The sequence below is a fragment of the Bos javanicus genome, chromosome 8 (assembly GCF_032452875.1).
Source record: "Bos javanicus breed banteng chromosome 8, ARS-OSU_banteng_1.0, whole genome shotgun sequence".
NCBI lineage: Eukaryota > Metazoa > Chordata > Mammalia > Artiodactyla > Bovidae > Bos > Bos javanicus.
In genome coordinates this window covers 83,285,501-83,311,907 of record NC_083875.1, presented here as the reverse complement: position 1 = coordinate 83,311,907, position 26,407 = coordinate 83,285,501, and the positions used below count along the sequence as shown (strand labels likewise).

At 37.7% G+C, this 26,407-nt stretch overlaps 1 protein-coding gene across 1 annotated transcript in view; it reads right to left on the bottom strand.

Moving 5' to 3' along the window:
* The window catches only part of ERCC6L2 (ERCC excision repair 6 like 2), a 156,028-nt gene that overhangs the window by 60,797 nt on the left and 68,824 nt on the right, over window positions 1–26,407 (bottom strand). The window contains exons 12-13 of the mRNA XM_061426138.1: window positions 12,989–13,084; window positions 1,784–1,883 (exon numbers count right to left, since the gene is read on the bottom strand). Coding sequence (XP_061282122.1) covers window positions 1,784–1,883; window positions 12,989–13,084 — 196 coding nt within the window. The remainder of the gene's footprint in view (window positions 1–1,783; window positions 1,884–12,988; window positions 13,085–26,407) is intronic.

The window sequence follows — 26,407 nt, the reverse complement described above, 5'->3', positions numbered from 1 at the left end:
GTTTTGTTCCTAGTTAGAGAGCAAACATTTCCATTGGCTGTAGTTTGGTACAATGGGGGAAAGATCATGTTAGATTATTAATAATACCCCAAAGAGGGGGCATTATACTTAACCCAAGTCTCCTTTCTTTTTTTAGTATCTATGACTCTAAGCTTGGAATATTCGTAAGTTGCACCTACCTTTTCCAGTAATCTTCTCATGACTGATTTCTTCCTTCAATCTGATCTCAGCTGCCCTTTGTCTTTCAGGGTTCCTTATCATTTCTAGCCCGCAGAGAGAACTCTTTTGCTTTCCAATATTTTTACAGGTTTTTTTTTAAACATCATTTTAGATTCCCCGCCCCCGCTCCAAGAGATCTGAGAACACTTGTGAGGCTAGAGTGTGTTTGTCATTTGCACCCTTGGTTCAAAATCCAATCAATCTTTTAAGTCACATTTACGCCATTTCTCACATGATGGCCATCTTATCTTTATTTGTGCCTACCAAGTTGTATGGCTGAATGTTCCCTAAGGTTTATTTTAATAAGCAATTAGATCATACAAACTTCTAACAACTTTAATTACTTTCATGTTCTGAAGACTTTTTATTACATATTATTATGTAACAGGCCAAACAGACAAAAGGAAATAATGGGACTGAGAAAAGAGCCTTACTTGTGACAAGTCAAAGATAGTATTTTAAAGAGCTGCTCCAAAGATGCAAAAAAATAATATTCTACTTTTTCCCAAGATTACTTAAATATGTCTGAAAAGATAATTTTCAGGCACTGTGCTATACCAAAGAACAAAAAGATTAAAAGTTTCTTACAAAGCTAAATGCTTTAAGAAAAATAAAAATTTCTGTGTACAATTCTACTTTTAGAATTAAGAAAATAGCATAAATTTAAGGTTGGATCATTCTTAGGTTAACTACCACCACATGTAGCAGATGTTTGCTCTTAAACAGATTCCAACTAAATATATAGGGAGTAATTCAAATTTAACATTTATAATTAAACTTGAACCTCATTCCAGATCTTCTCAAGTGGGCAGTTATAGACTAAATAAACTTTGTTTAGAGGCATAAATGGAGCAGTAATTGATACCCTAAGGATAGCACAGAGTTAATGCAATTTTAGATGAATATTAAAAACACCAGCACAGTAGTTGACTGCACTTGAGGTCTATTCCTATGATTCCATATATTGGGGCATCCTGGGCCCTGGTTTCATTATATAAAACCTGAAACGTTTGTATTAGATATCTCTATGGTATTCCTCTCTAGTCTTCTTCATGTATGGCACATACAGAAAATGGTAACATGTGAATGTCTACTCTGAGAAGAGGCTACTCAAGGATGGAACCTGGCTTAGGTAATCTTGCTGTCCAGAGAGCGCAGGCTGTCTGGGTACACTGATACCACATCTGTGGCATACACTTAGCTGTGACCTTGCTCCTCAAACTGTGGTCTGTAGACTAGCAGTGCTAGCACTTCCGGGAGCTTGTTTAAAATGCAGAATCTTGGGCTCTACCCAGTACTACTAAATGAGAATCAGTATTTTAAAGATCCCAAGATGATTTTGTGTGTACAGTAAAGTATTGCTGTAAGAAAACTTCAGCTCTAAAATTCAATGAACCTAAGAATTAGTTTTATAGAAGTGTATTCTAGAGTATATTTCATCATCTTATTAAATTCATTATTATAGCTAGAATGAAATAGAAATATATTTGTATACAAATTTATTATTAATTTCTTAAAACTGACAAATATTAACTTTTAAATAGAAAAAGGGAAATACATTCACCTGCTTGTATACTTGTCGTAAATACATGATCTCCTCCACGGTTCCCAAGGATATCAGCCTAAGCACTTTGACATCTCTGCACTGCCCGATCCTATATGCTCTGCAGAAAATTAAAAACAAAAGGCAACCAAGATCAAGTGAAACAACTTCAAGTTAGGAGGCAGCTTTATGGATATAAACATGAAACATTACTAAAATTTTAATTGAAAAAAAATCTTATGTTTAGGTATGTGCTATGCTTTGTGCTCAGTTGCTCAATAGCGTCCGACTCTTTGCAATCCCATGAACTGTAGCCTGCCAGGCTCCTCTGTCCATGTTTAGATAGGCTGTATTATTTAATAATAATGTAAAAACAGAAATTCATATAAAAAGGAGTAGAAAACATATATATATCAACTTAATTTCTGTTTTAAACATTACTTTCTACTGTGCCAAACTTTTCCTAAATTCAGATTTTTCTTTTATGGTAGTCTTAAGCTTATGAAGGGCTCCATTTATATAAAACCTCTCAAAAACGCAAACTAATCCATAGTGACAGTAAGCAGATCAGTGGTTGCTTGGGCATAGGGGCCTCAGGAGAGGAAAGAGGGATGGATTACAAAGTGGCACAAAGAAAATTTGAAGGGTGATGGATATGTTTGCTATTCTGATTGTGCTTATGGGTTCATGCTATATTCTTATATCAAGACTTATCAACTGTATACTTGAAATATGTGCAGTTTATTGTATGTTAATTATACTTCAATAAACTGTTAAAAAAAAAAAACAACAACCCTGAAGGAAAGCAGTTAATCAACTGGCAAGCCTACAGAAATGCAGATTTATACCCTTCATCTACTGAGATTTCCACACAGTCTGTCTGACTGGATCACTCAGTTGGTTAGTACCCCAGGTGTTTTGATATGGACTGCAGTGCTAATTAAAACTCTAACCTGACTCACCACACTGGTTAACTATAGGTACAATCCCTGTAGCTTCTCCCAGGTGGAGATTTTATTGGATGTTCTGAATGAGATCACCTGCTTCTAAATACCTGTTACAGTCATGCGGGATCATGGGCAAGGCCATACTGCCTCATGCTTGAAAATGTTATACATTGGGGTAAATTTAATTTTGACCTTATAAAGTCACACTGTGTTGTTGTATTTGGTGCTTCCTCTGCCTCCTTTGCCCATTCCTCCTCCCAGAGAAGGGCTTTTACTAGAGGACATATTGGGGTACTGAAAGTCTTGCATTCCCAGAAAAGAATGAGTACTCTTGTGACACAGCAAAGCCAGGGATAAGTTACTGCATTGTCACTTGCATCCTGCAGCCTGGATAGAGAGGGGCCCATAATCCCTTTCTCTCCCCCAAGGCATTTGGGTCTAAGGATAAATACAAATGGATCTAAGGAAATGTCCTTTGGTGTAAGTCAACTGTTTGCTGAGTGACAGACTGTGTTAGAACATTTACTCTTTAATCTTTACAGACAAAACCTTGTAACATGTTATACTGGACCCATGCATCATCAGTTTCAAAGTCTATACAGTACAAATATGTAAAAGGTCTTTAATCACATAAAGATGAGTGTCAAGAAACTGTTATACAGTGTGGAGGTCAGTATCTTCACTTTTCTTGTTTCCTCCAGTCAGAGTAAACAGAAGGAGAGGGAGAAGAATCCCATTCATTTAGTTTTATCATCAACTAACTTTCACTGAATGCCAAAGCAGAGTGAACTGTATTTTGAGGGACCACTGGGATAAATAAGATAGGTCCTGATGGCCTAGATGAAAAAGAACAAAATTACAACACGTGTTGTTAAGTCAAAAGGAAATGGAAATTTTTCTGTGGTTTTCATTTGACCACTTTCCTGAGCAGCTGTCACTGGGAAGAGGCTTGTTGAAAGTCTAGGCTCTGCAAGTCAGACTGCATGGGTTCAAATTTATCCTATCTTAAGCTGAAACCAACTTAATTTCAATTGCATTAAACCACCTTTACAGCTCTGCTATCACCCTTTATTTTACTGATGTTACAAATTATATCTTTATATGCCATGTATTCATTAGCAGAGCAGTTATAATTATTTTTATGCACTTGTCTTTTAAAATTCTATAGAAAACAAGACGAATTATAACTCAAAGTTAAAACAATACTGATTTTGATATTTGTCTATGTATCAATGGGAATGGGTGAATTTAATTCAGATGACTATTAAATCTCTACTGTGGGCAAGAATCCCTTATCAGAAATGGAGTAGCCCTTGCATTACACAAGAGTCCAAAATGCAGTACACAAGAGTCTGAAACGCAGTACTTGGGTACAGTCTCAAAAACAACAGAATGATCTCAGTTTGTTCCCAAGGCAAATCATTCAATATCACAGTAATCCAAGTCTATGCACCAACCACCAGTGCTGAAGAAGCTGAAGTTGAATGGCTCTACTAAGATCTATAAGACCTTCTAAAACTATCACCAAAAAAAGATGTCCTTTTCATCATTGCGGACTGGAATGCAAAAATAGGGAGTGAAGAGGTATCTGGAGTAACAGGCAAGTTTGGCCTTGGAGTACAGAATGAAGCAGGGCAAAGGCTAATACAGTTTTGCCAAGAGAACCTACTGGCCATACCAAACACTCTCTTTCAACAACACAAGAGAAGACTCTGCCCATCATCAGATGCTCAATACTGAAATCAGACTGACTATATTCTTTGCAGTCGAAGATGGAGAAGCTCTATACAGTCAGAAAAACAAGACTGGGAGTTGACTGTGGGTTAGATCATAAACTCCTTCTTGCCAAATTCAGACTTAAATTGAAGAAAGTAGTGAAAACCACGAGGCCATTTAGGTAGGACCTAAACCAAATCCTATGATTATACACTGGAAGTGACAAATAGATTCAAAGGATTAGATCTGATAGAAAGAAAGTATGAAGAACTATGGATGGAGATTCCTAATACTGTACAGGAGGCAGTAATCAAAACCATCCCCAAGAAAAAGAAATGCAAAAAGGCAAAATGGTTGTCTGAGGAGGGCTTACAAACAGCTAAGAAAAGAAGCGAAGTGAAACACAAAGGATAAAAGGATAGATATACCCGTCTGAAGGCAGAGTTCCAAAGAAGAGCAAGGAGAGACGAGAGAGCCATCTTAAGTGAACAATGGAAAGAAACAGAGGCAAACAACAGAATGGGGAAGACTAGAGATCTCTTCAAGAAAATTAGAGATATCAAGGGAACATCTCATGCAAAGACGGGTATAATAAAGGACAGAAACGGAAGGGACCCAACAGAAGCAGAAGACATTAAGAAGAGGAGGCAGGAATACACAGATGAATCATACAAAAAAGGTTATAATGATCCAGATAACCATGACAGTGTGATCACTTACCTAGAGGCAGACATCCAGGAGTGTGAAATCAAGTGGACCTTAGGAAGCATTCCTACAAACAAAGCTAGTGAGGGTGATGAATTCCAGCTGAGCTATTTCAGATCCTAAAAGATGATGCTGTGAAAGTGCTACACTCAATATGCCAGCAAATTTAGAAAACTCAGCAGTGGCCACAGGACTGGAAAAGGTCAGGTTTCATTCCAATCTCAAAGAAGGGTAATGCCAAAGAATGTTCAAACTACTGCACAATCGCACTCATCTACAATGCTAGTAAAGTGACAGTCACTTAGTTGTGTCTGACTCTTTGCAACCCCACGGACTATACAGTCCCTGGAAATCTCTAGGCCAGAATACTGGAGTGGGTAGGCTTTCCCTTCTCCAGGGGATCTTCCCAACCTAGGGATCGAACCCAGGTCTCCCACATTGCAAGTGGATTCTTTACCAGCTGAGCCACAAGGGAAGCCCACCATGCTAGTAAGGGAATGCTTAAAATCCTTCAGTCTAGGCTTTAACAGTACATGAACCGAGAACTTTCAGATGTACAAGTTAAATTTACAAAAGGCAGAAGAACCAGAGATCAAATTGCCAACATCTGTAAGATCACAGAAAAAGCAAGGGAATTCCAAAAAAAATCTACTTCTGCTTCATTGACTACATTAAAGGTTTTGACTGTGTGGATCAAAACAAGCTATGGAAAATTCTTCAAGAGACGGGAATACTAGACCACCTTTCCTGCCTCCAGAAAAACCTGTATACAGGTCAAGAAGCAACAATTAAAACCGGACATGGAACAATGAACTGGTTCAAAATTGGGAAAGGAGTATGTCAAGGTTGTATATTGTCACCTTGCTTATTTGATGTCTATGTAGAGTACATCACGTGAAATGCTGGGCTGGAGGAAGCTCAAGCTGGAATCAAGATTAATGTGGGAAATAGCAATGATCTCAGATATGCAGATGATACCACCCTAATGGCAGAAAGTGAAGAGGAACTAAAGAACCTCTTGATGAAAGTGAAAGAGGAAAGGGGAAAAGCTGGCTTAAAACTCAACATTAAAAAACTAAGACCATGGCATCCAGTCCCATCACTTCATGACAAACAGATGTGGAAAAAATAGAAACAATAACAGACTTTATTTTCTTGGGCTCCAAAATCACGTAGACAGTGACTGCAGCCATAAAAATTAAAAGATGCTTGCTTCTTGGAAGAAAGCTATGACAAACCTAGACAGCATATTAAAAAGCAGAGACATCACTTTGCCAACAAAATCCATATGGTCAAAGCTATAGTTTTTCCAGTAGTTATGTACTGATGTGAGAGTTGGACCATAAAGATGGCTGAACACCAAAGAATTGATGCTTTTGAACTGCGGTACTGGAGAAGACTCTTGCAAGGAGATCAAACTAGTCAATCCTGAAGGAAATCAACCCTGAATATTCATTGGAAGGACTGATGCTGAGGCTGAAGCTCCAATACACTGGTCACCTGATGTGAAGAGCTGACTCACTGGAAAAGACCCTGATGCTGGGAAAGATTGAGGGCAATAGGAAAAGGGAGCGACAGAGGATAAGATGGTTGAATGGCATCATCAACTCAGTGGACACGAGTTTGAGCAAACTCTGGGATATAGTGAAAGATAGGGAAGCCTGGCGTGCTGCAGTCCATGAGGTTGCAAAGAGCCGGACAGGACTGAAGGACTGAACAACAATATGACTTTGAGTTACCAGAGTCCCTTCATCTGAAATTGAAACTCTCTCCCAAACACTTCACATATCAATCGAACAGAATAAAGAGCCCAGAAATAAACTCATGCACCTGTAGACAATTAATCTATGACAAAGATGGCAAGAGTATATAATGGACAAAACAGTCTCTTCAACAAGTGGTTCTTGGAAAACTGGACAGCCACATGTAAAACAATGAGAACAGAACATTTCCTCACCACCAACAAAAATAATCAAAATGGATTAAAGACCTAAATCTAAGTACTGAAAACATAAAACTCCTAGAAGAGAACAGAGAACAATCTATGACATAAATTGTATCAATTGTTTTTAGATCATATTCCTAAGGTAAGAGAAATAACAGCAAATATAAACAAATGAAACTTAATTAAACTTACAAGGTTTTGCACAGCAAAGGAAACCATTGACAAAATGAGACAATGACCTAAGGAATGGGAGAAAATATTTGCAAATGATAATGACCAACATGGGGTTATTATCCAAAAAATATAAATAGCTCATACAACTCAGTATCAAGAAAACAATGTCAAAAAAACCAAACAACCCAATCAAAAATGGGGCAGACAACCTGAAGAGAAATCTTCCTAAGATTGAAAAGATGGTCAATGTCACTAATTATTAAAGAAATGCAAATCAAAGCCACAATGAGCTATCAGCTATCACCTCTTAGAATAGCTGTCATCACAAGACCACAAACAACTGTTGGCAAGAATGGAGTAAAAAAGGAATCCTTGTACACTACTGGCAGGAATGTAAATCGGTACAGCCACTATAGCAAACAGTATGGAGAGTCCTCCAAAAACTAAAAATAGAACTATGATATGATCCAGCAATCCCACTTTTGTGTATATATCTAAAAATATGAAAACACTAATTTGAATAGATTCACGCACTCCAATGTCCATATTAGTATTAACTACAATAGACAAGATATGGAAGCAATCCAGTGTCCATCAACATACAAACGGATAAAGATCTAGTATAAGAATAGATTATCGTTGTTGTTCAGACACCCAGTCATATCCGACTCTTTGTGACCCCATGGACTGTAGCACACCAGGCCTCCCTGTCCCTCAGTATCTCCTGAAGTTTGCCAAGTTCATGTCCATTGCATCAGTGATGCCATCCAGCCATCTCATCCTCTGATGCCCTCTTCTTCTTCTGCCCTCAATCTTTCCCAGCACCAGGGACCTTTCGAATGACTTGACTGTTCGCATTAGATGACCAAAATACTGGAGCTTCAGCTTCAGTATCAGTCCTTCCAACGAATATTCAAGGTTGATTTCCCTTACGATTGACTGGTTTGATCTCCCTGCTGTCCAAGGGACTTTCAGGAGTCTTCTCCACCATAGTTTGAAGGCATCAATTCTTTGGTGCTCTGCCTTCTTTATGGTCCAGCTCTCACAACCGTACACGACCACTGGGAAGACCACAGCCCTGACTATACAGAGCAGGCAGAGTAATGTCTCTGCTTTCCAACACACTGTCTAGGTCTGTCGTAGCTTTCCTATGGATTATTTCTCAGCCATAAAAAAGAATGAAATTCTGCCAATTACAGCATCATGGATGAACCTAGAGAACATTATGCTTAGTGAATTAAATCAGAGAAAGATAAATACTATATGATATCACTTAGATGTGGAACCTAAGAAATAAAACAAATGAATACATATATAGGAAAACAGAAACACAATTACAGAAATAGAAAACAAACAAGTGCTTACCAGTGGGGTCAGGGAAGGGGATAGGGACAAGACAGGGTAATGGGATTAAGAAATACAAACTACTGTATATGAAATAGATTAGCAACAAGAAGATACTGCATAGTGCAGGGAATTATAGCCATTATCTGGTAATAACTTTCAATGAAGTATAATCTGTAAAAATATTGAATCACTATCTGTATATCCAAAACTAATATAATACTGTAAATCAACAATACTTTGTTTATAAAACACTATAAAGTTATATGTCAGTTACACTGCAATAATAAAAATAAAAAATACAACTTTAAAATACACTAAAATGAATTAACAGTTGATCATATGATACAGAAGAATGGATCAATGAGCTGGCAGACACAGCTGTGGAAATCACTGTAGCTGAACAGAAAAAAGAAAAAGAAAAGAAGGACAGTTTGAGACCTCTTAAACTACATGAAACATACTAACATTCACATTATAGGGGTCCCAGACAAAGGGGCAGAGGCCATATTTGAAGATGTAATAGCTGAAAACTTCCCTAACTTGGAAAAGGAAAGATATTCAGGTCCAGAAAGTACAAAAAGTTCAAACAGGACCAACCCAAACAGGAGCACACCAAGAAACGTTGTAATTACAATGTCAAAAATTAAAGAGAAAGAGAAAAAGGAAAAGCAACAAGTTATATACAAAGACAAATCCATAACTCTATGAGCTATGTGGAGAAACTGCAGGCCAGAAGGGAGTGACACAACATACCTAAAGTGACGGAAGGGAAAAGCCTACAAACAAGAATATTCTAATCAGCAAAGTTTCACATAGATCTGGAGAGATCAAAAGTTTCACAGGTAAGTAGAAGCCAAGAGTTCTGTGCCACCAAACCTAATTATAAGAAATGTTACAGAGACTTTTCTCTGTGAAAAAGAAAAGGCCACAACTAGATCCATGAAAATTATGGAAGGAAAAAATCTCACTGGTAAAGGCAAATATATAGTAAAGGCAGTAAATCAACCATGTATAAAGCTAGTAGGAAGGTTAAAAGACAAAAGTAGTAAAATTATGTATATCCATAAAAGTAGTTAAGGGATACACAAAACAAAAAGATATAAAATAGGATGTAAAAAATAATAAACATTCTGGGGGGGGAAGAGTAAAAATTTAGGGTTGTTAAGTGTGTGTGAACTTAAAAGATCAGCAACTTAAAATAATCATGTACAAAGACAGTTGTTGTTTAGTCGCTAAGTCATGTCTGACTTTGACTGTAGCCTACCCGGCTCCCCTCTCTCCATGGGATTTCCCAGGCAAGAATACTGCAGCGGGTTGCCATTTCCTCTTCCAAGGAATCTTCTTGACCCAGGGATCAAACCCATGTCTCCTGCCTTGGCAGGCGAATTCTTTACCACTGAGCCATCAGGGAAGCCCCGTAAATAGGGTGCTATATTAAATCTTATAGTAGCCACAAACCAAAAATCTAAACATATGGAAAAAAGAGAAAGGAATACCAACATAACACAAAATATACCTATCAAATCACAAAGAAGATAACAAAAGAAGAAAGGAATAAAAAAGAACTACAGAAACAACCACAAAACAAGAAAATGTAAAGGAGAACATATCTATCAGTAACTACATTAAAAGTACATGGACTAAATGCTGCAATCAAAAGACACAGAGTGGCTGAACAGATACAAAAACAAGAGCCATCTATATGCTACCGACAAGAGGCTCACTCTTGAGTTATAGACACACAGACTGAAACTGAGGAGATGGGAAAAGATATTCCTCCCAAATGCAAAGGAAAAGAAAACTGGGGTAGCAACACACACCAGAAAAAATAGACTTTAAAACAAAGATTGCAGAAGTGACAAAGACATTACATAGTGATCAAGGGATCAATTCAAGAAGGATGTATAACAACTGTAAATACATATTCATCTGGCAAAGGAGCACCTACATATATAAAGCAAATATTAAGACAGAAAAGGAGAGACGGATAGTAACACCATTAATAGTAGGAAACTTAACACCCCACTGACATTCCTGGGGTTAGTGAACATCCCGAGAGAAAATGAATTAGGAAACACTGGTCTTAATATGTTATACCAGATGGACTAAATAGATAAAGATAAAATATTTCATCCAGAAGCAGAAGAATGACCTTTTCTTCAAGTTCGCATGGAACACTGTCCAGGACAGACCATATGTTAGGCAACAAAACAAGTAAATTTAGTAAATTTAAGATGGGAATCATATCAAGCATCTTTTTCTGACCATAACTATAGAGACGAGAAATCAACCAGTTAAAAACAAATCTGCAAAAACACAAATATGTGAGTTTAAACAATACATTATTAAAAAGCAATGAATCACTGAAGAAATCAATGAACAAATAAAAATATACCTGCAGACAAATGAAAATGGAAACACAATGATCCAAAATGTATGGGACTCAGTAAGAGCAGTTTCATGGCTTATACCATTACAAGCCTCCCTCAAGAAACAAGGGAAACAAGGAAAAAACCCAAATGAACAAACTAAACTTAACTTACACCTCAAGGAACTAGAGAAAGAACAAAACTGAAAGTTAGTGAAGGAAAGAAATGAACATCAGAGCAGAAATAAATGACACAGAGACTAAAAAATTTGAACAGATCAATGAAACTAGGAGCTGGTTCTTCAAAAGGTAACATGAATTGATTTAGCCAGATTCTTCAAGGAAAAAAAGAGAGAAAACTAAAATCAATAAAATCAGAAATGAAAATGGAGAAGTCACAACTGACATCACAGAAATACAAAGGATCATAAAAGATTACTCACAATTATACACCAATAAAGTGAATAACTAATAAATAAACAAATTAGTAGAAATGAATCTCAAGACTGAACCATGAACAAACAGAAAATTTGAACAGACTAATTAGTAGTAACAATATTGAATTGGTAATCAAAAAACTACCAACAACAAAGAAGTCTAGGACCAGACAGCTTCACAGATGAATTCAACATTCAGAGAAGAGTTAACACCATCTTTCTCACACTACTTTCATTTTGAACTCATTCTATGAGGTCAGCATAGCCCTGATACCAAAACCAGAAAAAGATATAAAAATCACAGGTAATATCACTGATGAACACAGAAGCAAAAATCCTTAACAAAATGTAGCAAACTGAATTCAACAACATATTAAAAGGATCATATGTCATGATGAAGTGAGATTTATCCCAGAGATGCAAGGGATTCAATATCTGCAAATCAACTGATGTGATATACCATGTTAACATACAGAAGAATAAAAATTATATTATCTTAATAAATGTGGAAAAAGCTTTCAATAAAATTTAATATCCATTTATGATTAAAAAAAAACAACTCAATAAACTGAAACCAGAGGGAACATGCCCCAACATAAAAAAGGCCATATATGATAAGCCCACAGCTAACAATATACTCATACCCAAGCTAAAGGGGAAGAAGTAAAGCTCAGTGTTTCTAGATGATGACACTATATACAGAAAATCCTAAAGATGCAAGAAAAAAAAAATATGAGAGCTCATCAATGAATCTGGTAAAGCTGCAGAATATAAAATTAATATACAGAAGTCTGTTGCATTCTATACATTAACAATGCTCTATTAGAGAAATAATAAAATCCCATTTACAATTGTATCTAAAAGAATAAAATATCTAAAATAGATTTAACTAAGGAGGTAAAAGAATTGTATTCAGAAAACCTTCAGACAATGATGAAATGGACTGTTTAAGAAAGCTGGGTTTCCATGCTTTATGATCTGGTGCAAACAACCACTGTAAGAATATTTTGCCAGTCTGATTTCCCACTTACTTATAAAATTTATGAAATGATTTTTTCAGTTTTGATCAAGGAGCACATGTCAATCCCTCTTTATGTACAAAGTATGGGACAGGAATCTGTTTTAGAGTCAGCACGTTAATTTCCTGGAATGATGTACTCTGGTCTACTCTCATGTCCTGAAGTTGCTGATCCCATGCTTGAAAATTCTCTATGCTCTCCTGTTGACTCTGGATTGTGGCTTTTCTCTGCTGGTCCCTTCATCATAAAAATCCTTTCATGAGTTTCTTAAAACTTCTGATCTACTAGTAGTGGCCTTTTCGACTTTCCTCCAGGAATAGGGATTTATTCTCTCTTCTAAATTAATCTTGTCACAATAATGAGATTTTGAGATGGAGGGGAAATAAATGACTAACAGCCTGCCATTTGGATTAAAAAGTTCAGGGTTATCTTAAATAAAAATTAAAAAAAATTTTTACAATGTTTTCCTTATCTTCTAATCACAGTCACATTATAGGCAACCTAAAAATTTCAGGAGCATTTTTAGATTAAAGCATTTACAGGTCACATCAAATTTTGTCACCATTACCTGTCAATTGCTTGAAGATCATTGGCTGGATTCCATGTAGGATCAAATAATACAACCACATTGGCACCAACAAAATTAAGGCCTAGTCCACCAGCCCTGGAGTAAATTTAAAAAAATAGCACATTAAAACAGTAAAAATAAATTTTGCTCTGTAACTCAATGATGCCAGGTTTCTATAACAAAATAAATACAGTATTACATTAACATTATAAAAGAAAGGTAATTAAAACACAAATATGCCACAAGGAAAATTACTATGGAACATTTTTTTTTTTTTTTTTTTTGGTACCATTCTAGAATATTCCTGAAGGACTATGGACAGAGGATCATAACATTGTATAGGAGGCAGTGATCAAAACCATCCCAAAGAAAAAGTAATACAAGAAGGCAAAATGGTTGTCTGAGGAGGCTTTACAAATAGATGAGAAAAGAAGAGAAGGGAAAGGCAAAGGAGAAAGGGAAAGATACACTCAAGTGAATGCAGAGTTCCAGAGAAGAGCAAGGAGAGATAAGAAGGCCTTCTCAAATGGACAATGCAAACAAATAGAAGAAAACAAAGAATGAGAAAGATTAGAGATCTCTTCAAGAAAACTGGAGATACCAAGGGAACATTTCATGCAAGAATGGACAGGATAAAGGACAGAAATAGTAAGGACCTGACTTATTATTTCAGAAGAGATTAAGAAGAGGTGGCAAGAACACAGAGAACTACACAAAAAAGATCTTAATGACCCAGAAAACCATGAAGGTATGGTCACTCACCTAGAGCCAGACATCGTGGAGTGTGAAGTCCAGTGGGCCTTAGGAAGCATTACTAAGAACAAAGCTAGTGGAGGTAATGGAATTATAGCTGAGCTATTTCAAATCCTAAAAGATGATGGTGTTAAAATGCTACACTCAATATGTTAGCAAATTTGGAATACTCAGCAGGGCCCACAGGACTGGAAAAGGTCAGGTTTCATTTCAATCTCAAAGAAGGGCAATGCCAACGAATGTTCAAACTACCATATAACTGCACTCAGTTCACATGCTAGCAAGCTTATGCTCAAAATCCTACAAGCTAGGCTTCAGCAGTACATGAACTGAGAACTTCCGGATGTACAAGCTGGGTTTAGAAAAGGCAGAGGAACCAGAGACCAAATTGCTAACATTTGTTGGATCATAGAGAAAGTAAGGGAAATCCAGAAAAGCAAGCTTATGCTCAAAATCCTACAAGCTAGGCTTCAGCAGTACATGAACTGAGAACTTCCAGATGTACAAGCTGGGTTTAGAAAAGGCAGAGGAACCAGAGACCAAATTGCTAACATTTGTTGGATCATAGAGAAAGTAAGGGAAATCCAGAAAAACATCAATCTGTGCTTCAGTGACTATGCTAAAGCCTTTGACTGTGTGGATCACAGCAAACAATGGAAATTCTTAGAGATGGGAATACCAGACCACCTTACCTATCTCCTGAGAAACCTGTATGCAGGTCAAGAAGGAACAGTTAGAACCAGCCATGGAACAACGGACTGGTTCAAGACTGGGAAAGGAGTATGACCAAGCTCTGTATTCTCACCCTGCTTACTTAACTTCTATGCAGATCACCTCATATGAAATGCTGGGCTGGATGAAGCTCAAGGTGGAATCAAGACTGCCAGGAGAAACATCAACAACCTCACATATGCAGATGATACCACTCTAATGGCATAAAGTGAAGCGGAACTAAAGAGCCTTTTTCTGAGGGTGAAAGAGGAGAGTGAAAAATCTGGCTTAAAACTCATCATTCAAATACTAAGATCACAGCATATGGTCCCATCACTATATAGCAAACAGAAGGGGAAAAAGTGGAAGCAGTGACAAATTTTCTTTTCTTGGGCTCCAAAATCACTACGGCCAGTGACTGCAACCATGAAATTAGAAGACACTTGCTCCTTGGAAGGAAAGCTATAACAGACCCAGACAGTATATTAAAAAGCAACAAAATCACTTTGCCAGCAAAGGTCCGTATAGTCAAAGCTATAGTTTTTCCAGTAGTCATGTACGGATATGAGAGCTGGAGCATAAAGAAGGCTGAGCACCAAAGAACTGATGCTTTCGAATTGTAGCACTGAGAAGACTCTTGAGAGTCCTTGGACTATAAGATCTGATCAGTCAATCCTAAAGGAAATCAACCCTGAATATTCATTGGAAGGACTGATTCTGAAGTAGAAGCACCAATACTTTGGCCACCTGATGCAAAGAGATGACTCACTGGAAAAGATCCTGATTCTGGGAAAGATTGAAGGCAAAAGAAGGGGGAAGCAGAGGATGAGATGTTTAGAGACCATCACTGACTCAATGCACATGCATCTTAGCAAACTCTGGGAGACAGTGAAGGACAGGAGAGCCTGGCGTGCTGCAGTCCATGGGGTTGCAAAGAGTTGGATATGACTTAGTGACTGAACAACAAGCGTAACAGAATATCTCTAAGAAATTTGAGCATTAGAGCTCATTTAAGTAGGCTATGCTGGTTTTTACATTTTTTGAATACTTAAATACTATTATCTAGGATTTTCCTAACATAACTTTTAAAAACTGCTAATATACTCTAGCTAAATAAATATACACACTTAAAAAATGTACTTGTCTTTATTCCTCTAAGTGCAGCTGAAAACCCTGGACATTATATATAAAATGAAACACAAGATTATGAAAGCTGGAGGGAACACAGACTGGTTACAGACCACAAGAGGAACGACATGGCAGTGAGTTTCCTGGCTGTATTTTTGCCTAATATATTCCAGACTGGAATACCAGAATGGGTTTCCATGCCCTTCTCCAGGGAAATCTCAACCCAGGGATCGAACCTGGGTCTCTTGCATTGCAGGCAGATTCTTTACTGTCTGAGTCACCTGGGAAGTTCCCTGGGAGAAGCCAGCAAACAGTCACAGACCAAAAAAAAAAAAAAAAGAAAGAAACCTAAGAAAAGCCTCTTCCTTTAGGCAAAGAACCAGGAAAGGCATAGAGTTTTAAGACAGAAAAATGAAAACAATAACCAGCCTATTATTGCAAACACAATAGAAAAAAAAAATCTGTAGCCCTAACCCTAACTTGGTCATCCAAGACTGAGTGGGGAGACTAAATTTCCATCTTTGCCTGACAGTAAAGAGGTGCCTCTCATTCTCATTCAGGTGGTGTCTGGTAAGACTGATAAAGGAGCTGGAACTTTTGACTTCTGCCAAGCTATAACCAAGGTCCCCTCTGTAGTGTGGGGAAAACCATGCAGAAATAGCAATAAAGTGCCTCAATCTCAGGATATCAACATAGGCCAAGCAAGAGACATGGATTTCTACCTAATGTGTCTGGCATGGTGTCTGGCTAAAACAGAAGTTATACATAAGATACACAGTCTCATAACATAATACTCAAAACATCGAATATACAATAAAAAATTACTACTCATCAATATCTAGGAAAATCTCAATTTCTATGAGAAAAGACAATTAACATGGATAACACTGCAAAGAATCAGATGTTCGAATTATCTGACAAGGATTTAAATGCAGCCACAATAAAAATGCTTCAAAAATGCTTGAAATATGCTTGAAACAAATTAAAAATATTAAGTCTCAGCAAAGAAAGAGAGGATACCAAACAAAAAATTTTAGAACTGAAAAATAACTGAATAACAAAACTTGCTGGTTGGATGACAGACAACAGAATCAATAAACATAGGAGCAGGTCAATATTATTTGCCCAATCTACACAACAGAAAGAAAATGCCCAGGAAAAAAAAAAAAAAAGTCTTAGAGGCCTGAGAGACAGACATAAAAGAGCTAATACTTGTATCAAGAGCAAAGAGAGAGTGACACTGAATGAAAAGGTACTGAAAGAAATATAGCTGAAAACTTTCCAAATTTGGGGAAAAAGATAAACCTATAGAATGCAAAAACTGCATGAACTCCAAAATGATAAACCCAAAGAAAACTATGTTTAGATATAGTGTAATTCAGTTCAGTTCAGTTCAGTTGCTCAGTTGTGTCCGACTCTGCGACCCCATGAATCGCAGCACGCCAGGCCTCCCTGTCCATAACCAACTCCCGGAGTTCACTCAGACTCGTGTCCATTGAGTCAGTGATGCCATCCAGCCATTCCATCCTCTATCGTCCCCTTCTCCTCCTGCCCTCAATCCCTCCCAGCATCAGGTCTTTTCCAACGAAATCAACTCTTCACATGAAGTGGCCAGAGTATTGGAGTTTCAGCTTTAGCATCAGTCCTTCCAATGAACACCCAGGACTGAACTCCTTTAGGATGGACTGGTTGGATTTCCTTGCAGTCCAAAGGACTCTCAAGAGTCTTCTCCAACACCACAGTTCAAAAGCATCAATTCTTTGGCATTCAGCTTTCTTCACAGTCCAACTCTCACATCCATACATGACCACAGGAAAAACCATAGCCTTGACTAGACGGACCTTTGTTGGCAAAGTAATGTCTCTGCTTTTCAATATGCTATCTAGGCTGGTCATAATTTTCCTTCCAAGGAGTAAGCATGTTTTAATTTCATGGCTCCAATCACCATCTGCAGTGATTTTGGAGCCCCCAAAAATAAAGTCTGATACTGTTTCCACTGTTTCCCCATCTATTGCACATGAAGTGATGGGACCAGATGCCATGATCTTCGTTTTCTGAATGTTGAGCTTTAAGCTAACTTTTTCCCTCTCCTCTTTCAATTTCATCAAGAGGCTCTTTAGTTCCTCTTCACTTTCTGCCATAAGGGTGGTGTCATCTGCATATCTGAAGTTATTAAACTTCCGCAAACAGAAGACAAAGTCTTATAAGCAGTCAGAGAGAAATCGTATCAACATATTACTTTTAAGGGAACATAAGTTCAAATAACAGTAGATTTCTCATTAGAAACCAAGGTGGCCAGAGGAAGCAGTACATTTTTCAAGTGCTAAAAGAGCTGTCAACACAAAATTCTATATACAGTAAAAACACCCTTCAGGAATAAAAGGGAAATCATGATATTGTCAGACTAAGGAAAATTAATAGAATCTGTCACCAACAGACTTAGAAGCAAGATAAAACAACTAAAAAAGCCAACCAATATCCAGTCCTATCAAATTTACCTCAAAAAAGTTTTTTTTTTTTTTTTAATCACGAGTCCCTTCTTCATTTCTATTTTCCCTTCCCCTATTTCAAACGTTGATATCATACCTGTATGTATTACTTCAGTGGCCTCCAGTCTTCCCTTACCTTTGACCTCAGATCCATTCCCACATTACATAAAATAATTTTAAATACAGAATATAGAAAACTAGAGGCTTTCCAGGTGGCCTAGTGTTAAAGAATCTGCCTGACAATGCAGGAGACACTGGAAATGCAGGTTTGATCCCTGGATCAAGAAGATCCCCTGGAGGAAGAAATGACAACCCACTCTAGTATTCTTGCCGGAAAAATCCCATGGACAGAGGAGCCTAGTGGGCTACAGTCCGTGGGGTCACAAAGAGCCGGACATGACTGAGCTACTGAGCACACACGCAGAGAAAACTAAGTATGCCACTCCTCTATTTAAAACTTCTCAATTCTTTGGAGAGTCAAAGTTCTGTCTTCATTTAATTTGACCTCTGGTTAAAATATACAGTGAAAAGAAGCCACAAAAGATATATGCATATTTTGACAGTTTTAAAAATAAGAAATTGTTTAATGGATCTGACAAATTCATTTTTCTACCAGCCAAAACATATCAGAAGACAAATAATTCATTCTGGAATGAAGTTATTTATAAAGTTTTTTTTTCTAAATATATCTAGCAAAACTGAATAATAAAATGTTTGTCTACTGATTTAAAGATTTCAGCTGCCTACACAGCTTTTTAGATTTTACCGAATACTGTTATCCTCTCATATTTTGAACTTTCTGTGTTTAAATACCCTATATTTAGCAATTATTTTATTATATAATCATAAATTTTGTATTTTTAAAAAGTAAAACTTAAAATCCAAGAATAAAATCAGTTTTCTTTATATTCTACGCTTTTTTAATCTCAACTTTTAAAGCCTTTCACTGAGGTTTTTCTCTTGCTATTTCTCCCTTTTCGGAATCTTTATACTAGATACTATTCATCCAGGGAGAGAAAATGTTAACAGTCTTCTCTTATGCAGTTTCTATCAAAATAGAAAGAAATTAATATTTATACAGCATCTATTATATGCCAGAAATGGTGCTAGAAATTTTCATTTATCCTATACTTTCATCCTCAACACAGTTCTATGAGCTATTGTTCTCATTTTTACAGATGAGGAAATTGAGAATCAGGAATATTAATTTACTTGCTTAAAAGTCATTGAAGTGGCTAGTGTCTGGATTCAAACCCAGGTATCCTGACTTAAGGTTCAATATTCAATAGAAATTGAATTAGCTCCTTTGGAAAATAACTTATTAGAGGCAATAGCAAAAAGGTATCACGGAGACTTAAACTCAAAGAAAGGAATGAGGTGAGATAAACAGTAAGCTTTGGAAAAAATTCTAAAAATAAGTAAATTAGGGGAGTAGGTGATTTAGATAACAAATAACTAGAAGAAAAGTTAGAAGTTTACCTGTCTACTATCGTGATGGGGAAATTTTTGAAAAATCAAGGTTCATAAGATTACATAATTAGACTATTGTGTGAAAAATCAACTAGTTATGATTAAAATAAAATTGGAGAGTAAGAAATATTTTCTAACACTTAACACCAAAAATAAGTCTAGTCAACTGTTCAGTAAGTTGTGACATGAATTTACCTCCGATGTCCTAAATAAGCCACAGGAAGGTTACCACTACTTGAGGTAACAATCTTCAAAGATACTTTGAAGACTGTCCAAGTTAATTCAGAGGCAATATTTCTTTAAAAAAAAAAATAACCTCTAAACTCTATCTCTAGAGACGAGATGATTCTCTATTTGATGATAATACAATTCAGAACTGCAAACTTTTCACACCTGTCACTCCTCTCATATGGCTAAGCGCAAAAGCTTAGTCCTTAGGCAATAAAATACAAAAAGAATACAGCTCTTTTCAACCTGAGAAATGGTATTAAGACAAATAATCAACATGCAGGCTATTCATTCCTTAGGTCTTTCACATTCTATTTTGTATAAAAAATATATAAAAATTATATTTAACCGTATCTTAATGTTACACAAAAAATGCCATCAATGAATTAAATTTTATTGTTATGTATTAACTATTATAAAAATCCTGCATGCCATAATGAAGATCGAAGATACTGCATGCCACAACAAAGACCTGACACAGCCAAATAAATATTTATTTTAAAAGGTCGAATAAACTATTCTTTTACTGAGAAGCCTAAATATATTTAACCAATACCATGCTCATAGATAGGAAGGTTCAAAAGTGTTAAAATGTCATTTTTCTACAAAGTTGTTTATAAATTCAGTGATTCCAATAAAAATTCCAACCCAAGGAAAAACGCCAGAAAACTCTCCTCTGATGAACTGAATGAGATGATTATGGAAAGCTAAGCTTTAAGGTATTGACATTCCAGAATAAAGATTCACAGAATGAGAGTTCAAAAAAATAAATACATAATTTAAAAGACAAAAAATTAGTTATTTAAAATAAAATAATAAGATTGGAAAATGCCACTTTTTTTTTTCAGACATAGAGCCAAGAAAGATAAAAACACAAAGTAAGAGATCAAAGTTCACAGGTTTAAAGAATCATTCTAGGGGAATTCCCTGGTGGTCCAGTGGTTAGGACTCTGATCTTTCACTGCTAAGGGCCTGTGTTTATCCCTGGTTGGGGAACTAAGATTCTGCAAGCTATGCAGTGCAACTCTGTCCTCCCCCAAAAAAGAATCATTGTAGGAACACTAAAATCAGATAACCTAGTGACCAGGAGAGACACTAGAAAAAACTGAAGAGAAGCCACTGTCAAAGAAATAATCAAAGAGAATTTTCCAGAGTTCAGAAATACAAGCCTTCAGATTACACCCAGCAAAATAAATGAACAAAAACTCCCATCAAGACTCAAATATCGGACTTCCCTGGTGGTACAATAGGTAAGAATCTGCCTGTCAATGCAGGGGACATGGGTTCCATCCCTCGTCCGGGAAGATGTCACGTGCTGCAGAGCAACTAAGCCCATGCATCACAACTACTGAGCCACACTCCACAGCTCTAAAGCCTGTGCATCCTGGGGTCTGCACACTGCAACTACAGAGCCCATGTGCCTAGAGTTTGTGCTCCGCAACAAAAGAAGCCACTGCAATGAGAAGCCCATGTACCACAATGAAGAGTAGCTCCTCATGCTGCAACTAGAGAAGGCCCATGCAGCAACCAAAAGACCCAGCACAACCAAAAAAAATTAATTTAATTTTTAATTAATTTGTAAAAGACTCAGATATCACTGTGAAATTTCAGATTACAACTGGTTGATTGGCATTAGACAAAATTTCAGAAATACAAAATACCAGAAAACAATGTTGAAGAACCAAAGAGCCTCTTGATGAAAGTGAAAGAGGAGAGTGAAAAAGTTGGCTTAAAGCTCAACATTCAGAAAACTAAGATCATGGCATCTGATCCCATCACTTCATGGGAAATAGATGGGGAAACAGTGGAAACAGTGTCAGACTTTATTTTTGGGGGCTCCAAAATCACTGCAGATGGTGATTGCAGCCATGAAATTAAAAGACGTTTACTCCTTGGAAGGAAAGTTATGACCAACCTAGACAGCATATTAAAGAGCAGAGACATTACTTCGTCAACACAGGTCCGTCCAGTCAAGGCTATGGTTTTTCCAGTAGTCATGTATGGATGTGAGAGTTGGACTATAAAGAAAGCTGAGCGCTTAAGAATTGATGCTTTTGAACTGTGGTGTTGGAGAAGACTCTTGAGAGTCCCTTGGACTGCAAGGAGATCCAACCAGTCCATCCTAAAGGAAATCAGTCCTGAATATTCATTGGAAGGACTGATATTGAAGCTGAAACTCCAGTACTTTGACCATCTAATGTGAAGAGCTGACTCATTTGAAAAGACCCTGATGTTGGGAAAGATTGAAGGCAGGAGGAGAAGGGGACGACAGAGGATGAGATGGTTAGATGGCATCACCGACTCAATGGACATGAGTTTGGGTGAATTCTGGGAGGTGGTGATGGACAGGGAGGCCTGGCGTGCTGTGGTTCATGGGGTCACAAAGAGTTGGACACGACTGAGCAACTGAACTGAACTGAATACCTACAGAGATCTAAAAAGAAATTCTCTACAGTTGGCCAAAGCAATTACATGAGAGATCACATAAAAGACATTTTATGATATTCAAAAATACATAAAATTTATTTTCTATATATTCTGGCATACAAAGTTATTTGTTAAAATAGCTGACAGATAATATAGACAGACGGAGAAAGCAATGGCACCCCACTCCAGTACTCTTGCCTGGAAAATCCATGGAGAGAGGAGCCTGGTAGGCTGCAATCCATGGGGTTGCTAAGAGTCGGGAACGACTGAGCGACTTCACTTTCACTTTTCACTTTCATGCATTGGAGAAGGAAATGGCAACCCACTCCAGTGTTCTTGCCTGGAGAATCCCAGGGACGGGGGAGCCTGGTGGGCTGCCGTCTCTGGGGTGGCACAGAGTCGGACATGACTGAAGCGACTTAGCAACAATATAGACAGATGACAGAAGTAGAAGAAACGGTGGATGTGTGCTAATGTTAATACCACACATTACAAATACTTAGAAGGTACTGTAGAAAGTTGCTGGACTAAAAATCAAAGATTAAAGTATATTATTTAAGGCTAAAAATTAATTAATAGACAAAAAATAAAAAGAGTAAAGACTACATGGAAAATGGGGCTGCTGGTAAGTCGCTTCAGTTGTGTCCGACTCTGTGCGACCCCATAGACGGCAGCCCACCAGGCCCCGCCGTCCCTGGGATTCTCCAGGCAAGAACACTGGAGCGGGTTGCCATTTCCTTCTCCAATGCATGAAAGTGAAAAGTGAAAGTGAAGTTGCTCAGTCGTGTCCGACTCTTTGTGATCCCATGGACTGCAGCCCACCAGGCTCCTCCGTCCATGGGATTTTCCAAGCAAGAGTATTGGAGTGGGGTGCCATCGCCTTCTCTGGAAAAATGGGGAGGGGGGGTAAAAGAAAACTAAATTTCCCTTTAACATAACACAAAGTCCAAGCTGTTGATAAACTAAAAGATAATGAAGAATTAGGATTCTGGAAAAAATAATGAACTGAGCCAGTTTGAAAGTCTTTTTTTTCAACACCTGCAAATTAAATATAAATTTTTGCAAAACGAGAAAAACAAAACAAAAACTGAGTATATCTCTTTTGAAAAATACAGCTGATGATGTATTTATTATATTTTGTAAAGTTCTTTACGTAACAAATGTAAGGATTTAGGTAACAAACCATTCTTTGAATTCAGTCACAGGAAAACAGGAATCCAAAACTTCTCGTGCCCTGGGTGGGACACCTAACAGAGAAGTCAAAGTAAAACCACAGTAATGGAGAACTCCCACAACCAGTCTCCTAAGGATGAACGAGGGAAAAAGAGCCCCACTGAAGATAAGCTCAAAATAAAAAATTACAAAATGTGTGAAGAAACCGTCTACCACGAGCAAGAGCCAGAGGGAAGAACAAATAGAAGGATTAGCATTCCCCCCAAAATAGAAGTCAAATAGAGTAAAAATGCCATTCAAAAAGATATTTTAAAAAATGACTAAAACTACTAAACAAATAAAAGCTAGAAACCATAAAAACCAAAAAATATAGATAAATGATCAGCTAGATTTGAAAAATATACGGAAGACCTTTTTAAAAATTTGAGTATATTCCTATGCTGTACACTGTATCCACGTGACTTCTTTATTTTGACCCTCTCAATCCCCTGTACCTTTTAACCCCTTCTCCCTACTCCTTCCCTTTGGGCAACCACTAGCCTGTTCTCTGTATCTGAGTCTGTTTTGCTATGTTTGTCCTTTTATTTTTTAGATATTATATGTAAGTGAAATCATATAGTACTTGTCTTTCTCACTTAGATTTATTTCACTTAGATTATACACTGTAGGTTCACCCATGTTGTCACAAAGGGCAGGATTTCATCCTTTTTATGGCTAAGTAACATTCCATTGTATACATATATATGTATATATACATAAAGTATATATATCTATGTATGTGTGTATAATCATTATCCATTTATCAATAGACACTTAGGTTGCTTCTGTGTCATAGTTATCATATATACTGCTGCAGTGAACATACATGTATCTATTCAAATTAGTGTTTTTCATTTTCTTCAGATAAATGACCAAAAGTGAAATTGCTAGATTGTATGACAGTTGTACTTTTAATTTTTTGAGGAACCTCCATACTGGTTTTCATAGTGACTGTATTAGCTTAGATTCCCACCAACAGTGCAGAATGGTTGCCTTTTCCCCATATCCTCAACACCACCTGTTATCTGTTTTGTTTTTTTGGTAAAAGTTACCCTGACAGGTGTGAGGTGGTATCTTTCTGGTTTGATCTGCATTTCCCTGATGATTAGTCATGGTGAGCACCTCATCATGGGCCTGTTGGCCATCTGTATGTCTTCTTTGGAAATATATCTATTTGGGACCTCTGCTGATTTCTTAAGGTTATTTGGCTTTTTTATATTGAGTTTTATGATTTCCTTATATATTTTGGATATTAACCCCTTATTGAACATACCATTTACAGTACCTTCTCCCATTCAGTAGGCTGTCTTTTTCTTTTGTTGATAGTTTTCTCCACTGTGCCAAAGCTCTTTAGTTTGATATAGTTACATGTTTATTTTTGTTCTTACTGTCCTTGCCCAGAAAGATTCAAAAACATTACAAAGATCAATGCCAAAGAGCTCACTGCTTATATTTTCTTCTAGGAGTTTTATGGTTTTAGGTCTAACATTAAATGTTTAATCCACATTGCATTTATTTTTGTATCTGGCATTAGAAGAGAGTCTACTTTCACTCTCTTACATCTATCTGTCCAATTTTGCCAACATCAATTATTGAAAAGACTTTTTCCAGCGTCCGAGGTCAGGGGCGGTGATGAGAGGACTTACCCCGCGTCCGAGGCCAGGGGCAGTGGGTGGGAGGAGCTACCCCACGCCCCCACGCCCAAGGCCAGGGGCGGCGGCCGGGAGGAGCAACCCCACGCCCGAGGCCAAGGGTGATGGCCGGGAGGACCAACCCCACGTCCAAGGAGCCACGGCTGTGCAGGCGCAGGAGGGCCTAGAGGAGCTATCCCACGTTGAAGGTCAGGAAGGGCGGCAATGAGGAGATACCCCTCATCCAAGGTAAGGAGCACTGGCTGTGCTTTGCTGGAGCAGCCATGAAGAGATACCCCACGCCCAAGGTAAGAGAAACCCAAGTAAGACAGTAGGTGTTGCAAGAGGGCATCAGAGGGCAAACACACTGAAACCATACTCACAGAAAACTAGTCAGTCTAATCACACTAGGACCACAGCCTTGTCTAACTCAGTGAAACTAAGCCATGCCTGTGGGGCAACCCAAGATCAGCGGGTCATGGTGGAGAGATCTGACAGAATGTAGTCCACTGGAGACGGGAATGGCAAACCACTTCAGTATTCTTGCCTTGAGAACTCCATGAACAGTATGAAAAGGCAAAATGATAGGATATTGAAAGAGAAACTCCCCAGGTCAGTAGGTGCCCAATATACTACTGGAGATCAGTGGAGAAATAACTCCAGAAACAATGAAGGGATGGAGCCGAAGCAAAAACAATACCCAGCTGTGGATGTGACTGGTGATAGAAGCAAGGTCCGATGCTGTAAAGAGCAATATTGCATAGGAACCTGGAATGTCAGGTCCATGAATCAAGGCAAATCGGAAGTGGTCAAACAAGAGATGGCGAGAGTGAATGTCGACATTCTAGGAATCAGTGAACTGAAATGGACTGGAATGGGTGAATTTAACTCAGATGACCATTATATCTACTACTGCGGGCAGGAGTCCCTCAGAAGAAATGGAGTGGCCATCATGGTCAACAAGAGAGTCCGAAATGCAGTACTTGGATGCAATCTCATAAACGACAGAATGATCTCTGTTCGTTTCCAAGGCAAACCATTCAATATCACAGTAATTCAAGTCTATGCCCCAACCAGTAATGCTGAAGAAGCTGAAGTTGAACGGTTCTATGAAGACCTACAAGACCTTTTAGAACTAACACTCAAAAAAGATGTCCTTTTCATTATAGGGGACTGGAATGTAAAAGTAGGAAGTCAAGAAAACCCTGGAGTAACAGGCAAATTTGGCCTTGGAATACACAATGAAGCAGGGCAAAGACTAATAGAGTTTTGCCAAGAAAATGCACTGGTCATAACAAACACCCTCTTCCAACAACACAAGAGAAGACTCTATACATGGACTTCACCAGATGGTCAACACCAAAATCAGA